The following is a 17609-nucleotide window of genomic DNA, read 5'->3' on the forward strand; positions in this document are numbered from 1 at the left end:
GTAAACCACTAGTTTTTAGAGTATTATCTACACTTGGTACTTTCAAGACTACTTGATGTATTTATTACTTTCACTACATGGGGGGTAAGAGTAGCGCTGCTAGAGGAACTTGTTGAACTAAGTCTTAGCAATCTATGTAAAATAAATACATATTGTTTGCCGATAGTGAATTGCACATTTTAATTTTAATGATACATAAATTACCATCCGCTTCTTTCGCCCCAACTCTCAGTCATTGAAATTAGTTTGACATAACGTTCAACACTTGAGCGACTTTGGAGGCAGCTTTTTATTATTTTTGACTAACGGAATCATACTCGCTTTTGTCTCACTTTGTATATGAATTGTTTTCAATATCATTAAATCGATATTTATTTATTTTTCTGTGTGCGTCGCTTTTACGTAATGCGTTAAACCGGACCTCGAAACTTGGCAGATCTTGACGCCATGTGAAGAGCAGTAAAAAAATAGATTTAGTGCCTGGCACACGATATTCTCGAGGCTGAAGATTGGCCAATGTCCGCTGTATGACATGAGAGGCTCTTCTGATACCGAAACCTATAAAAACCGACGAAAATACCAGGTTCAAGTTCGTAACTTTGGCGCCGTACACTAACGATTAGAACCGGCTTAGAAATTCCCCTTCATTTTAATCGGTCGCATGAAAAAAGGATTTTTGAGGGCCAAGACTGCTGTATAAGCCCCACATCCGTGTTGACAATTAGCAAGTGTTTGTCCATATCTGACAGTAATATAATGTGTATGCCCCGCTATTGCATTTATTAATTATTGTTAACCAAAACAAAAGTTGCCTTTCAACGTTAGAGCCGTACAGATCACACGAGTCTAAGTCTTACCAAAAACAACCAAAAAACCACACAAACAACTTCGGATTTCGATGTTTTCTCTAGTCAGAGCTTTGGGGCTTGGTTCCTGTTGCTACTACTAAATGCTGGGGCCAAGCTGCAGAGGGCCATCACGAGGTTAAAAACGCTCAAAAATCCAAATCGAGATTAGCATTAAGCACGTGACGCTGACTTGTGTTGCCATTTCTGTATTTCGTGAAATATTTTCGAGAAATATTTTCTTAGAGACGAGGCTTTTCTATGTGTTCAAGTTTGTCGACACATCTATTGTAATTAAGCGAGCGTCAACTGAAATGGTCGTTTAAATGTAATTTAAGCTGAGTTTTTGTTTTGGTCAACAGGTGATAAATTAGGGCCCCATCGCAAGGTCATGTGAGGGGCGTCCATTAGCCATGAAGAGACATCAAAGTGGCAAACCAGCAGCAACATCAAAATAACAACGACACCGGCTTCAGATCTTAAAAAGTAAAATGTCGTGTCATTTGTCGCCGTGCATTTTAGCTCCCGTGCGCAGATTGATTGGAAAGTTAAGGTTGTCCCCATCATCATCATCATCGAAATGAGGAAAACATAATGCCAGCTAATGTGAGATTATGCAAATCAAAATGCGCATCTTCCAGCTCTCGATAAATACATTGACCTGCATGCCTGCGGGGGGGCCTGGGGGTCTGAGCAAAATCAACTCAACACTGTTTTCTTCATGTCTTGAATGATGAAATTATTCCGAAATGAACACGAAAAGGTGGGCCTCATGTCAGAATGCACTTTCTACAAGGGAACATGTTCACGTTGTTTTTAGGTTGTTTACGATTTTGGAAAGGTATTTTACACATGTTTATAGTAGGTTAAAATCGGGATGAGTGGGAACTTATTAAGTCTTAAGAGTTAATAGTAATATTTAGATATTCTTGTACTTATATTTTTTGGTTTTAATAAGTTGATGTGTTTGTATATTAGAGCTACTGGAACTTTTGTTAGTGCCTTTGTTTTGTCTCTTTTACTTTAGAACAATGCTGGGGAATTCCCGACTAGTATAATAGCATATAATATCACCGCTGAAACAGAGCTAATAATAAGTTTAAACAGAATTATTCAAATTAGACCAGGCTATGACGCATTTCAAAATATTGGGCAGAGAGTCGAAACAGCTCCTACTTTAAATATTTCACGTGAGCCGGTTGCATCAATGCTAATCTTTTGGTATTGAATTTTTCAAAATCGAAAGCTCTAAATGATTCAGGCTGATTTCAATTAGCAATTCAGGTGTCACCCTTACATAGTCTTTATTTTTGGGTGAAGCCTTCTTTTTGATGACATTTCGCTGTCCAATTTATGGCTGTCGGACATGCGCCACCTGTCGGCGGTGTTTGACTGTCATTTTAGCACCCGGCTACTAATCGAAGTGTTTGGCCAAACAATCAACTTCGCCAAATCAGCTTTTGTGTCTGGGCATCGCGGGGATGCCCTATAACTGATGGCTTGCATTCGATTTCTAAATGATCTTCAGATTGCCCAATGCCAGAGAGACCTTTGCAGCTGGCTCTGAAACTGAGTCTTAGACGGAATTGGGAATTGGAACCCCCAGATCGAGACTGGGTCTGGGAATGTCTATGGTCTGGGGTAATGGGGTCTTGGGTGCTTACATCACAGCAGGAGATCCCAGACTCGAGACTCGTCCCACAATAAGAAGAAACTTGTTTCCTCTCGACTCTTTGCCTGCAGTAAATATTTGCCACCTCACTCGGCTTTTATATCTTCTTGGTTGTTTTTTGGGGAACCTTTGTTTTTGCTTCTTGTGCAAATTACAACGCGCGTGACTCCTTTCACAAGATGCGATTTGAAATCAAAAGTGCAGACAAAAGGTGTTAAAAAAGCGCCTCTGACCGCAGACAAAACAAAAGCATGAGTTTTTGGCCTGATTTTTATGGGTCCTATACATACAGATGTATTTTTACCCCATCTCTTTATGGTCAATATCGGTGGTATTGGCCCTGTCCCATGCTGTGTAGTTGAGTGTACGCCAGTCGCATCATTTTTACTTTCTCCCCTCAAAACCCAAACTCAAACTCAAACTCAAGCTCAAGAAAGAAGCCAAGAGAGAGGGAGAGGTGTGGGCCAAGAGAGAGAGCCCGATCCGAGAGAGAAGCTTCGTGTCGGTGTTACCGGTTTCGCTATGGGGTGAAGCTTGGTGCTTGGCTTACAGCAGATCCGTTTTGCTGTCTGTGTGAATTGCCTTTTAAGCCCGGCCACCGGGACTGGCAGCTTTCAGATACGTTTTTGCCTCTGTCGCGTTCAGAGTCAGAGTCGGATTTATCGTCTGGGTCTGGGTCTGGAAAAGATCTTGGATCTTGGTCTCGGCTTTCGGTTTCGTTTGAGTGTCTTGAATTCGGTTTCGGTTTCAGTTTCAATTTCGAATTCAGTTTGCTGCCGCGTTCGCACGGATCGAGTCGTGTGCACGGTTAAAGTCACTCAACAAAAAAAATATATATCTATTACAATACATATACCAACCTGATTTGTGGCCAAGATAGGCTCCTCGCTCTTATATTCGGGTCAATGCTGTGCTCTGCATTGCCAACGTTATGCTAATTACCGAAAGGATTCAAATCATAGCATACATCATCGGTTACAATCTCTTTGGCAAGACTTCGTCGCACCGCTGGTGAAAAATTCCGCGCCCGGTGACCAACCCGCCAAATAAGCGCTAGAAATAAAAAGATACATAGCCAGGAGAATAGCTAGCAACATATATAAATATATACTACGAATATATTTATTAAATATATCAAACAACAAATTCGCAAAACGTGCCAAATATAATTTAAATCTATTTATTTTGTTTAACAAAGAGCTAATAAGACTAAAATATATAAATTAGTAAGTCGTTTAATTTAATTCCTCATAAAAAGGAAGTTGACGCAGGAGTAGCCGCTGGCTTCATCATGACGAAGCCAGAAATGCTGATTAGTTTAATTTTATGGTGAGTTGAAAGTTTTTAATTAAGCCATTAGCATTTGTTGGTGTCGTTTTTTCAAGATATAGTGTGGTAATTATTTGCTTTGAAAATACTATCATACTTTGAAGGACTAATCCTTAAATATATCCTTGTTTTATAGTGTCCTTAGTTTACGTATGTTCATCTGTGTTTTGGCACTCCCTCGGTTGCCAATTTAATTGCAAGAATATGGAAATTTTGTCTTAAATGTCCGGCTTTAGGAACAAGTTTCTTGACACATTTCTGAAGTAGAATTTTAGCTGCATTAATCACATTATTTATGCATTATCTCCAACCATTGAAGCTTTGGCCGAATGACCGGCCTACTACGACGAGCCACAAATAAGCAAATTATTGTTTGTAAGACTATGCATATAATTTGACTGTTTTGTCGGCTGAAGAGCATCATTAATCATGCATTTTCTATTCGACTCGAAGCGTCGTTCGACAAGAAGCGTCAACGGAAGTGAGAGATTGACAGAGCCATTCGGCTTATCACCAAGCGATTCGACTTCCCCGTTTTAATGGTCCTTGAGGCATTTATTAACTCTACAGAAAATCAAAAAACTATTTTCAAGAATTAACATCACGACAAAAAGATGAAATCGGATGATTATATCTCAAGTCTGCATATGAATATTTATTATCGAGGCGCGATCAAAGCGGGGCGATCATGTAATATCGATTCGAATTGGATTTCTTTGCTCACCAGTGAAAAATCAATTTGAAAAGTTTCACTTTCATTTTTCCCTCTCTTGACTGGGAAGATGCCAAAACAAATTGAAGAGAAAAAGTTGTCAGTGGCAACAAAAGACTCTTTCGCTTTTTATGTTTGTGTGTCGTGCCAGGTGGTTTTTGGAACGGTTACACAATCGTGACTTTATTTTCGTTTTCAGTCCACCTCTTTTCGGTTTTGTGTTAACCGCATTGACATAATTTCCAGCGTAGGCATCCAAAAAAAAGAAACTGAAGCATAAAACTTTACATAATTTGCAGGCGTATCCGATTCATAGGCCTGCAATTAATCTGGCTTTATCGATGAAGACGCTCAGCAGCAGAGCCTAGTTTTAATTAACAGATTTATTTTCTATGTGAGTTTAACAGGCGGCCGCTAAGTGTAGAAAGTTTCCTCCTATCTCTTGCCGCATTAATTTGGCGTTTTGTGTTAATCAGTTTGTGTAAGTTATGCAAATTGGATCGCGGCACTAGCAGTTCGCTTATGCAATGGATTGGATAATCCCCTCCCCGGCTGGCGACATTGGTCGACCAGGCCAGGCTCACCAGGTTTTCTATTTTCGAGGCCTTGGCCAGATGTGACTTCTTTGGCTTAGTCATGCGGCGACGCTCAGAATGCAGCCGAGCAACTTGATTGCTCAGGCAAATTAAGCACAAGTGCTGCCGATTGCCGACTGCGCTGCCAGATGCTGACATTGTCTAGTTGACACACTTAAGTCACTTAGATGTCGTAGAATTCTTGCTAAAAGTTTTCTCGAGTGTTTTACAGCATACAAACATTTTTTAACACTTTTTGACATTTTTCTATCGACTGCGGCGTCAAGGCTTGGTGCCCCCTAATGGGATGTCACCGGCTCACCAAAAGCGACAAATTTTGGTTATTCATAATTGCGATAGTCGCAAGCGAAATATTTGGGCGAATTAGAGCACTCGCGTGGGTCGAAACGAAAGACTCAGGCAGCGAACTTGAAATTACAATTTGACTGAAAGCTTCAGCGGTAGCAAGGCCAGGAGGATGTGGGTGAAAATTGCAGAATGAAATGATGCGAACCGTGCCTAAGAAAGGGGAAAACTGGGAGTGGTCAAGCAGTGGAGATTTTTTCGAAGGTCAAGCCTTAAATTAAGCATAAAGACTTATTTTCCATACGATTATCATTTGACTATAAAATAAAGCAAAAAGATTTATTTTTTCACATAAAAAACACAGAGCACGACATTAAAGAGCTGGGACCTAACCATAATCTTTAATCAGATAATAACATATTTATCTCTTTAAAACCAGAACATGATAGTTTATAATTCATCCAAGTATTAATGATCTAATTTATGTCAGATCCAACCATTCCGCATCTTCACATCGCTCTTCAACCCCACCTTAAGTGTAGTCGTTGTCATTAATCTATTTCACAGACATCCATTAGCACTCTTCCAAAAGGGAAACTTAAATTTAAATTAACTTTAGCGCCGCCTTGTTGGTTAACACATTTTGTGAAGAAAATTAGTCAAGATGTTATCTTTTTTTTTGTGCTGGCTAGAACTCTTTTAAAATCAATTAGCCAACGTGTATATGATAAATAAGCAATTAGGGGAGAAAAACAGAACGGCGAGTTCAAGGCTGAAACAATATCTGAAACCGAAACCGAAACCGAATTCTCTTAGTCGAGAATTCGGTTTTTTATGTGTTTTTGTAATTTAATTTGCAAGTTGTGGCCGTCTTTCGATAGGCAGTCATTTATCATATTTATTTCATCCGTTGCTTGCTGTGTCTAAGACACGTTTTTTATTTATGTATGCCCATGTCTAATTTATTGACTAATTTATCATCATTTGTCTGGGCTGGAGATCCAACAACGAAAGTTTATCCAGTGAAAAGTTGAATAAACCTTTTTGTCATGTGGCTGTGGCTCGATGGCCGAGAATTCCTTTTCTTCCTCAGGCTTCCTGGTGAAAGGCGATCAAAACTAGAGATCGCTTTAGTTGCTGACCCTGAGAGAGCCCGTATAACTCTGTCGTTGGCCAATTCCAAGTGATTCGATAAATCAAGATCCGTTGCTCAACTTGTTTTCTGCTTCGCCAAGAATAATTCAAAGCGCACAAACATTTCTGCGAGTGTCCAACTCTGGCAGCGCCTGTCTGACCACTTTGCTCATTTCTACATACATGACTCAAAAAAACGGGTTAACCCGAATAAAATAAAAGTATAACGACCAATATGCACAGCAGCTGGATCCGAAAAAAAATCTAAAAGGAACGGGGTGCCAATTGTGTCTTAATACATGTAGCTGGTGGTCTTTTCCTTCAATACACAAAAATGTGCCACACTCAACCGCAAACAATATAAAAAGGTACATCCCTGCAGACATCTTGTTAGCGACTGGTTTATTTGGGTTAAAAAGAAATTTTTCGGATTGGTCCGAGCTTCGCTCTTTTAAAAAGATAACGGAACAAGGCATCTGTGAAAAAAATCAAGAGCCCATAAACAAAATCCGAAGCAAAATGCCAAACACAAGAAAGTGAAATTTTTGTTGCTGCCATTGGACGACGTAATCAACTTCAACAGGATCAAGTGGCCAACAGGCTTGACTGGGCTTCATTTTTCGGGTTTTCAGTAATTTTGCTCTCCAGCAACGGAACTAAATATTTGTTAATGTGGCCAGCTCTTCAAATGAAGTTTAAAGAGCCTTTTGAGGTTTTGCTTTTGACACTTGCCTGCTAGGCGCATCTGGCCTCTTCCGTCATTTCAAGGCGCCGCAACAGGTTGTCATCTTACATAAGTCGAATGAAGATGGGTAAAAGATGATGATTATGATGTATCATGCAAATGATCTTACAAATGTATGAGTTTTTTGCCTTAAAGCAAGGAGCTTACGGAACTAACCAAGGGCTGGGATCTTGTTATTATACTTACTCAATATAATTCATGTACAAATATGCCCCATTTTCCCTCTAGAGATTTTCATCTTGGTTTCCATTACCAAGCCCCCGTTTAACTTTCTCACATTTCACCTTAAATTGCCCGAAAAGATTTCACAGCATTAGGCTGCCGGCGGGGAACACAAACCTATTTTCACTATAAACACATGGGTGCGATGTCAATGGTGGTAAATTACTGGCAAATTTTTGGAAATTATAAACGATCATCTAGGCATTGTCAACATAAACGCCGATTACAGAGTTTTAGGCCTTAAATTAGACAATTATATTTTCTCTTTGCCCAATTGGTCGGCTGTTGGCCAACAAACTGCGACCTTGGTGTTTGACCGGTAACCGACTGACATTAAATCGCAAATCAAATGAAAACTTCCAGTCGATTTGCATGCAGGCAACACCCTGTAAGATATGGAGATACGAGGCCAAAAGCTGCTCTTCGAATTATTTACCAATATCAAGTTGTATGCACTTTCGCAATGAAAACGAAAGTTACGCCCCGCTATTCGAATATTCGTAGATCCATATGGCTGTCTGCGGCGCGTGACTTTGCCAACGTTTACACTTTCTTGCCATAAAAAGCAACGGCCCCATGGGGACACACACCGGCATAGAATTATGATCTTCACGCCTCTTGGCTGGCGTTCAAGCCACGTTCACCAGCAGCCAGCAACATCTGCGCCAACTACAGACTTGGCAATGTAACCAATATTGGAAGCCACATCGATGAACGTCACTGAAAAAAGAAGTAAACATGAAAATTGCATCATGCCTGCACTCGACGTTCGTGTGTCGTTGCTGATCATCACAGTTGCCAGTGAACATCGTTATGGTAATGAAGTGCACTTGAAAATTTCTGTGTGCAGATCTTCTATGGGTTTTTTCATGCATATTTCCTCATCCGTCCAAGAAAGAGCCATACAAAATGAGTAAGGGCGTAATGCATTCAATCATGAGTATTTTCATAGCCTGTTGTCTGGTTTTCGGCCTGGTCTACTCCTACCCATTGTGCAATGTTCAGAGCTAAGAAACTGGCTGTGTAATAAACACAAAGAAACCACTAAGCCAGAGTGAAACAAATAGTGTTTGGGGAGTGTATTTTGCTGATCACATGACCATCACATGATTGCAAAAGGGTATCCAAATCAGTTGTGCCAAATTATATATAGTTCCTTCATTGAAAAAAAATGCGATAATGATGATCAAACATTTAACAAATTGCATTCTAAATTTTGCAAAATTCCCAATGTTCTTTAGTTGGCTGATAATTTAAGTTTAGCCAGTAGAGTATGCAGGACGCGACATTTGTGGAACATACTTTCGCTTTCTTGTTTTTTCCACGCCTTTGTGGTAGTATTGCTGCCGTCGCTGGTGTTGCTGATTTTCCTGTTGCCTGTGTTGGTGGTAGGAAATCATGTGCAAAGTCACATGACGATGACGCTACGTGCCTTTGGAGTAATTGCAGAAACACATGGATGCCAGGGGTGTTGCCTGCCGTCGAGAAGCGTGCAAAATACGGATGAAGATATATACACTTGTTTCGTATGTGTTTGGTCGGTCGGCCCGTCTGCATATCGGACTGTTGATAATGAAAACGACGTCAAACGGGCGTTCGCATGAGTAATGCGCATACCAAACATTTGATGGCTTCCGCAATTGTGTTTTTCTGTTATTATTGCAGGCTAGTGCCACACTAACCCATTTGTGTAAGCCCTCTTGGCAGGCGCAAGTAATTTTTGTATCGGCTGCTGTTACCAGTGCACTGGTGCTGCATGATTTGGCAATTGGCAGCGAGTCAAGTTTGTTGCCTAAGTCTTTTGTTTTCCCGCTGATTGCGCAAAGCGATTGCGGGTGTTTGGAGATTTTCCGTTTCTAAGTATGCCCGTGCCGCTTATGTTGACGCACATTATTCATTCATATGTGGGTAGTGCCTTATCTAAGGCCACTTAGCTCATGTTTTGCACAGACAATTAATTCGTGACTCTCAACTGCGCAGAGCTACCGAACTATCAGCACTTGCAAGTTAAACATACATCGCTTATCGGCATCACCGGGAATTTATGCAAATCGCTAAATAGCATAATATCCGAACAGCTAGCGCGTTGTGCAATATTTATTTAATAAGTCAAATTAACAACGATATATTGTTTGCAATTGTGATGGGCTTATGCAAGCTGCTTGGCTGCTTTGCTAAAGTCAACTATTTTAGGACTGGCACGCGTTTGTCAGCTCTTTTGTGCAACTGGTTTGACTTGTTGGATGTGCCATTTGGTATTTTTACAGTTCTCACTCACGTGTTTTATAATTGCCGATCGATCGAGCGAATGACTAACTACCGATTGTAAAACGGCTATAAACAGAATGCAAATACCACGAGCTGTCGCTGACAATGGGTTTATGAATCTTAATATTGAGACCCAATAAATATATAAAACCAATCACCCCGAAAGATGTTGATACGACCGATAATCAAGTGAGATTTTTACGAGGAATTTGACTCAACTTGAATTCTTATAATTTTTTGGGGATTACCATACTGGACGCCGTTTCCGATTGCCAACTGGTCATCCAAACAAACCCAATAAATGTCAAGCAAATAAATACATTTCGCCAAAAACAAGTTCAAGTAACCTATACACAGATAAGAAATCTAGAAAAAAAATCATCCGTCCAATCGAAAGGCTTATGACAACTTAAAGTCTATTTTTACTGCCGTTTGCCAATGACTGATTGATAAACCCCACACGAACTTTCCTTTTTAATACTTGATTTAATTGTTGGATTTCAGCAAACGGCGCTCGATAAAAATAAAAAAGAAATGCTAACTATTGATGTCATAATGTTGTTAAATAACGAATATGCGGCATGTGATGTGCATTTCTATTTGCTTTTTTTAACGCTTTTTTTATTTTGTTTTGTTTGTTTGGTTTATGGGTGCCATCAGTGGCGAGGCATGACACACATTTTTGCATTTCAGTTGGTGACATAAATACCAGACGACCCGCTCCATGCCGCATAAAAGCCATAAGCAAACAAATGTAAATTGCCAGCACTTCTGCTTTCGCTTTCAGCTCGGTTTCGGCCAAGTTATTGAGATACGTGTCGGCAGTCAAGTTCTGCAAAAGCACAACTAAAGGGGATTACTCGTGCCCGGCAATAAATTAACTTATGTGTGCCAATTGCCTGCCGTCCGTTGCCTGCATATTGGCCAATGGTTATGGATTTGACTGGCCTCAATGGGCAGCCACGCACCTGGCAAATGGGTAATCGCATTACGAGTTATTTTCGGTGATCGTTACTTCATTTGGCATTTCCTTTTTTTATGCCAGAATCGCAATAATGAATTTTGTTTTGCAATTGCGAACAATTGATAGAGATTTGTGTTTAGGTTACCTCTTAATAACCATTATTATGTGTCGAAGATGGCACATTTTATTTATCCTAACCATGAAAGCTCCATCATCACTCTAATCATTTCCTGCGTTTTTTCGCAAACAAAATAGATTTATGTGGCTCTTGAACTCAACACAAGTTCATACACCCAATCGTAGCTATCTTGAAACATTATAGTCGACTGGAATCTTTTTAGATAAACACCACAAGCGGTCACTTAAAAGTTACTAATAATACAATAGCCTTGAACATTCGTCTAAACAACCCGAACGAAATACCACAAATTACGTTCAACTTTTAAATGAGTGCTAAACAAAATATATGTGTGTATAACTCAATAAAATAAGCAAAAATAAAACCAATTAAAGCGAAACAGGAAAGGTAACTCTGCTTGAATATCATTTAGGATCAGCGGAGTTTGGTCCAAAATTAATGTAGGGGAAGGTGAGGACGTTTACCCAAACACCGAATTCAGCTCATTAGGCGGATTCTAAAAGCGGATCTTCTACGCCCACATCCACCAGACTGCAGAGTGTTGCATAATCTCGGATCTTGACGTCAGGGGCAAGCACATAAATTGCATATTGTTGCTGTTGACAAAAGACTTCAATTCGGAAACTAATGTCAATGCAACCACAAAAGAAACTCCGTCACGTGAGCCGAGACGGCTGGCCAAAATCAATAGAATAGCATAATGACAGGCCAACACAGTGCGGCTTAATAAGCCATTCAGCCAAGTTAGTCATTCAGCCAGTCAGTCAATAAGTCAAATATAGCCTTTTGGGGGCAGACAGCGTCATTGTTCATAATTCAAAATTGATTAGTTCGACAGACGTATCTCATATCCGGTTTGGCAGACAATCGCAGCCCTACGCCTCCTCTATTATATTGCTTTTTATATGCATAGTTTCAGTTTCAGTTTTTGTTGTCTGTGCCGCGTTTGATGAACAGTGTGAGCAAACGACGGCGATGTGAGAAAACTTGTAATTAAAAGCCGGAAAATGCGATGCGAGCCCATGGATGAATGAAACGAAGGCGATTCCGCGCAAATTAACAACACGTGATATTAGCTTTTGGGTTAAACCTATTTGTGATAACAAAGTAGGAGGAAAAGCCCATGAAAAGATTTTAAACTTCTGAGTAAAGCTAAAAGGAATGCTATCGTTGAGTTAACGCTGGAGAATTTTATCAGAGACTTTTCGTGATTTGATTGTTGTTTTAATGAGTCAGCAATCACCCAAAGTCTACCTAATGGAAAGCTAAATTGTATTTTATTCATAAGACATTCGAATTGTTTTTCTGCGTTACGATGAATGAAATGAACGAATAAAAATGGAATTTTATATTCTTTCTTTCTTAGTGAAAACTAGCTTTTAATCACAAATAACTACTGAAATCACCTGTGATAAGACAACAAACTAAAGCTGTGGACGTTGAAGTCACAAAACTAATTTTTTACTTGTTATTTTATAAATATATAACTGTAGCAACCAATTAATTGATTTCCATTACCTTCCAGGTGCCTCTGTGCTCCCAGTCTGACACTCCGTATCCCCGAGGACCTCGAGAATGCCGCCATCAATGCCCTGAGCTCCGAACGTGCCCGCTCCCTGACCCCTTGTGGATCCTCGGCGGAGGCGGAGGGCAGCGTGGCCGGTGACTATGACGTGTGCCCGCCGAGCAAGTACCGCCAACCGACCGCCGAGTGCAACAACGTGTCCCACCGGAAGTGGGGTGCACGGGGAGATATCTTCCAGCGTCTGCTGGCTGCTGATTATGCCGATGGTGTGAGCCAGCCGAGGACCTCTAAGGGCACCCATGCCCTACCCGATGCCGAGCTGGTGATCGAGCAACTGCAGCGCCACGTGGAAGGCGAGCTGCGCCACGCCCACATCACCGCCATGCTGCCCGCCTGGGGTCAACTGTTGGCCAACGACCTGGTCGAGGTAGGACAGCTGCCCATCTCCGGAAAGTGCTGCGAGCGCGACTCCGCCGTCAAGGATCCCAGCGAGCTGCAGCACTGCTTCGTTCGGGCAGGACCCGACTGCAAGGAGTACAAGCGATCGGCGCCAGGATTCGATTCGGACGCGTGCCAGAAGCGTAAGTTCAAAAGGCTCTGAGAAACGGGTATTATATCTAAAATGAGAATGTTTCCCTCTTACAGACACTCGCCAGCAGATGAACATTGCCTCGGCCTACATTGATGGCTCTGGACTGTATGGCTCCACTCGCCACGAATTCGACCAGTTGCGCACCTACATCAGTGGCGGAGTAAAGGTGGAGTCCTGCAAGTACTGCCAGGTGGCTGGAGCCACCGGAGCACTCCATCGTGCTCTGCTGCAGCAGCACAACAACATCGGCGAGCAGCTGTCGCACATCAATCCCGATTGGTCCGAAGAGGATGTGTTCCTGGAGGCCAGACGCATCATCACGGCCACCATTCAGCACATCACCTACAACGAGTTCTTGCCTTTGGTCCTGGGCCAGGAAACCACTGCCAAGGAGGGTCTGAGACTGACTGCCGAGAAGCACTCGAGCAACTACTCCAGCTCGGTGAGGGGGGGAATCTACAATGAGTTTGCAACCGCCGCCATGCCCGCTTTCTGGAGCATGTATCCCCCAGAGATGCTGGCCAAGAAGATGTCCGCCCACGAGCTGCTGTCCATTGCCGCCCTGCAAAAGTCACTGGTTCCCAGTCAAACAAATGCCGAGGGTTGGTCCGAGTTGGCTCTGGCCGTTCATCGCGGTCGTGACCACGGAGTGGCATCCTATGTACATGCCCTTGATCTCTGCGAGCGTCGATTCGCCGACCAGAGTGCTGCCAATGTGAGCTTCGATACTTTAGCCCAGGTTTCCAACATTCCCGAGGAGTACATCACCAATCTGCGTGACATTTACCAGTGAGTTTTTATGACTTTGTTAAATGGTGAAACCTCAATTTATGGTAGACCTTTTAAATACCGGTTAGCTTCGGTCTTTGCAACACTCCAGTCAACTGATCTAAACGCACGCTCAGAAGTTTTCAAAATATTTAAATGTCAATGACTTTATATAACAATTGATAAGCTTTATGTAAATTTGAAATATTTATACATCTAAAAGAGTTTTGTATTTATATGTGAGAGGTTTCAAAACGAAAAAGTTTATCCAACCATTTTTACTATTATTTATTATTACAGTTGAATATTTTATCCCTTTCCAGAAACGCAAACGACATTGATTTGTTGGTGGGTGCCCTTCTGGAGGAGCCCGTGGTTGGAGCTCTCTTTGGACCCACAATTAGCTGCTTGCTGACCTTGCAGTTTGAGCAGCTGAAGCAGACCGATCGTTTCTGGTACGAAAACGAGATCCCGCCCTCGTCCTTCACTCTGGATCAGCTGAAGAGCATTCGCCAGACGACTCTGTCCGGTTTGCTGTGTGGTTCCCATCAAGTAAGCACCGCGCAGTCCAAGGCTTTCATTCTGGAGGACAACTACCTGTGAGTAAATGATGATTACACTTAAATGTCAGAAATTCCAGAGGTGCTTATCTTACTAGGAATTCCATTTTGGACTGCGACCAGCTGCCCAAGTTTGATCTGAAGCCCTGGCAAGTAAACCCTGAAGATGAGGTGCACGTGGACCACGTTGAGGTGGAACCAGCGACCAAGGAAGCGATTGCCGAGCTGAGTCCCGAACTGATCGAGGCTGCTGTGGAGCGTGCCAAGCAAGAATTGGAGGAACGCAAGCGCTTCGAGTACGAAGTGTGGCGCACCAGTAAGTTCTTCAAGACTTTTGCGTGTGCTTCAGATTAAAACTAACCATAAATTCCATCTTCTTTGCAGAGGGTGGCATCAGTGCCCGATCCCCTGATGGTACGGCTGCCTCGTTCAGCAAGGCCAATTTGGCTGCCCTGAACCTGGCCAACTCCTCCCTGATCTTCGAGCTGACCTCCAACGAGATTGTGAAGACCCTCAACCACATAACCAGACGCAAGCGTCAGATCTTCAATCCTAACCAGAATGCATTTAACCGTAACGAACTGACCGATACCCTGCAAACGGTGGACATTAGCGGACTACTTGGTGGTGCCCAGAATTCACTGGATACATGCCCGGAACCCAGTCAGCAGTGCGATGCGAACTCGCCGTTCCGTACTCTGTCCGGAAAATGCAACAATCTGCGTAATCCCAACTGGGGCAAGTCACTGACCACTTTCTCCCGCCTGCTGCCCGCTCAGTATGAGGACGGCATCTCGGCACCCAGATTGACTGGTGTGACCGGCACCGCATTGCCCAATCCCAGAACCATTTCCACCACAATCCATCCTGATATTTCCAACCTGCACACTCGCTACTCCCTGATGGTGATGCAGTTCGCCCAGTTTGTCGACCACGATTTGACTTTGACCCCGATCCACAAGGGTTTCCACGAGTCCATCCCGAGTTGCCGACCCTGCAACTCCCGCCAGACGGTGCATCCCGAATGTAATCCCTTCCCGGTGCCCGCTGGCGATTTCTACTATCCCGAAGTGAATGTGACCAGTGGCGAGCGTTTCTGCTTCCCCTCGATGAGATCGCTGCCTGGACAGCAATCGCTGGGACCACGCGATCAGATCAACCAGAACACTCACTTCCTGGACGGCTCCATGGTGTATGGCGAGACCACTTGTCTGTCCAACAAGCTTCGTGGATTCTCCGGACGCATGAACAGCACCCAAGTGAGGGGCAAGGAACTCCTTCCGCTGGGACCCCATCCCGAGTGCAAGTCCCGCAACGGTCTGTGCTTCCTTGGTGGCGATGATCGTGCATCCGAGCAGCCAGGTCTGACTGCCATTCACACCGCCTTTCTGCGTGAACACAACCGCATTGTTGAGGGTCTGCGCGGAGTGAATCCTCACTGGAATGGAGAGCAGCTCTTCCATCATGCCCGTAAAATTGTCAGTGCCCAAGTGCAACATATCGTGTTCAACGAGTTCCTGCCCCGCATTCTCAGCTGGAATGCCGTCAATCTGTATGGTCTTAAGCTTCTGCCCCAGGGATACTACAAGGACTACAACCCATCGTGCTCTCCGATTGTTTTCAACGAGTTTGCCGCAGCTGCCTTCCGTATTGGTCACTCTCTGCTGCGTCCCCATATTCCCCGTCTGAGTGTCCAGCACCAGCCTGTGGAGCCCCCACTATTGCTCCGCGATGGTTTCTTCCGCATGGATGCCCTGCTTCAGCCTGGAATCATTGACGAAATCCTGCGTGGTCTGGTGGCCACTCCAATGGAGACCCTGGATCAGTTCATTACCGGAGAAGTGACCAACCATTTGTTCGAGGACCGCAAGATTCCTTTCTCTGGCATTGATTTGATCGCCCTGAATATTCAGAGAGGTTTGTTTCCCTTATTATATATACATTTATGTAGGAGATGCTACCATTATTGTTATTTCCCCAGCTCGTGATCATGGAATCCCCTCGTACAACAACTACCGGGCCCTTTGCAACTTGAAACGCGCCACCAACTGGAACGACTTGAGCCGCGAGATTCCCACCGAGGTCATCAACCGTTTCCAGAAGGTCTACGCCAGCGTAGATGACATTGATCTCTTCCCTGGCGCCATGACTGAACGTCCCCTGCAGGGCGGTCTGGTTGGACCCACCTTGGCCTGCATCATTGGCATCCAGTTCAGGCAGCTGCGCAAGTGCGATCGCTTCTGGTACGAGAACCAGAACCCAGAGGTCAAGTTCACGGAGGCTCAGCTGGCTGAGATCCGTAAGGTGACGCTGGCCAAGATCGTTTGCGAGAACCTGGAGATCAGCGGAGATATGCAGCGTGCTGCCTTCGATTTGCCTAGCAATTTCCTGTAAGTATTACCAGAGGCTTTCAAAAATGACTTAGCAAGCCAATTTCTTCTTACAACTATTTTTATAGGAACCCACGCGTGCCCTGCTCCTCGATGCCCCAGATTGACCTGAACGCCTGGCGCGAAAATGTCCAGGGTTGTCAGATTGGCAACCGCAATGTCCGTGTTGGTGAATCTGCCTTCCCATCGCCCTGCACCAGTTGCGTCTGCTCCGCCGAGGGAGTAAGTTACATGGTATTCTTCAAGGGGAATTCCCTTCTAAAAGTTGCTTTCCACTTGCAGGCTCAGTGCGCCTCTCTGCGCATCACGGACTGCGGCCAGTTGATTCGGCAGTGGCCCAAGGAGGCCATTCTGCGGGATGAGGTGTGCAACTCGCAGTGCGGCATTTACTTGACCGGTCAGCAGGCCAGTGGCTTCAATGCCCAACAGCGACAGGGTCAGGCTCAACCGCGTGTGACCCGATCCCGCAACCAGAATCTCTTCAAGTTCCCCGACCTAACGCCCTTCATTGCTTCCCTGTAAGATGCAGGGAGTGAATCGTCAGCTTTGGGTGCGGAGTAAGCACAAGCTACCAATATTGAAACGCATTTTGTAAATAAATCTTGCGTTTGTACATAAGTTTCTTTGTTGATTGCTTGCCTAAAGACTTGACCAATGCATGTGAAAGACAAACATGACTTAAGAAACGAGACGCTCGGCCCCATCATCAGACATTTGCAATTCGCAGTGTCCTAGTTATATCCTAATTAAAATTACAGCATAACTATTAACAAATTATAATAAACGCCTTATGTGAGTAAAATAATAGTCACTCGTTGTTTCTTCTGTAAGGTGTGGCTTCCGTCAAAGTATAATATTAAAAA

At 43.5% G+C, this 17609-nt stretch overlaps 1 protein-coding gene across 1 annotated transcript; it reads left to right on the forward strand.

Moving 5' to 3' along the window:
- Positions 1–3163: 3163 nt before the first annotated feature.
- Positions 3164–17537, forward strand: LOC120446063. Its single transcript, XM_039626838.1, has 9 exons — positions 3164–3846; positions 12437–13017; positions 13082–13817; positions 14120–14395; positions 14455–14672; positions 14741–16273; positions 16338–16746; positions 16815–16968; positions 17029–17537. Exons 1-9 carry the CDS (start codon positions 3809–3811, stop codon positions 17266–17268), a joined length of 4185 nt encoding a protein of 1394 aa, XP_039482772.1. The 5' UTR covers positions 3164–3808; the 3' UTR covers positions 17269–17537.
- The last annotated feature ends 72 nt before the right edge of the window (positions 17538–17609 follow it).

This window comes from Drosophila santomea, chromosome 2R (assembly GCF_016746245.2).
Source record: "Drosophila santomea strain STO CAGO 1482 chromosome 2R, Prin_Dsan_1.1, whole genome shotgun sequence".
NCBI lineage: Eukaryota > Metazoa > Arthropoda > Insecta > Diptera > Drosophilidae > Drosophila > Drosophila santomea.

What these genes read in the sequence shown, in the direction of transcription:
- LOC120446063 (XM_039626838.1), top strand. Translation starts at nt 3,809, where the DNA reads ATGACGAAGCCAGAAATGCTGATTAGTTTAATTTTATG. An exon ending in ATTCTGGAGGACAACTACCT is followed by an intron (nt 14,396 to 14,454) that starts GTGAGTAAATGA and finishes TTATCTTACTAG; the next exon opens with GAATTCCATTTTGGACTGCG. An exon ending in GCGTCTGCTCCGCCGAGGGA is followed by an intron (nt 16,969 to 17,028) that starts GTAAGTTACATG and finishes TTCCACTTGCAG; the next exon opens with GCTCAGTGCGCCTCTCTGCG.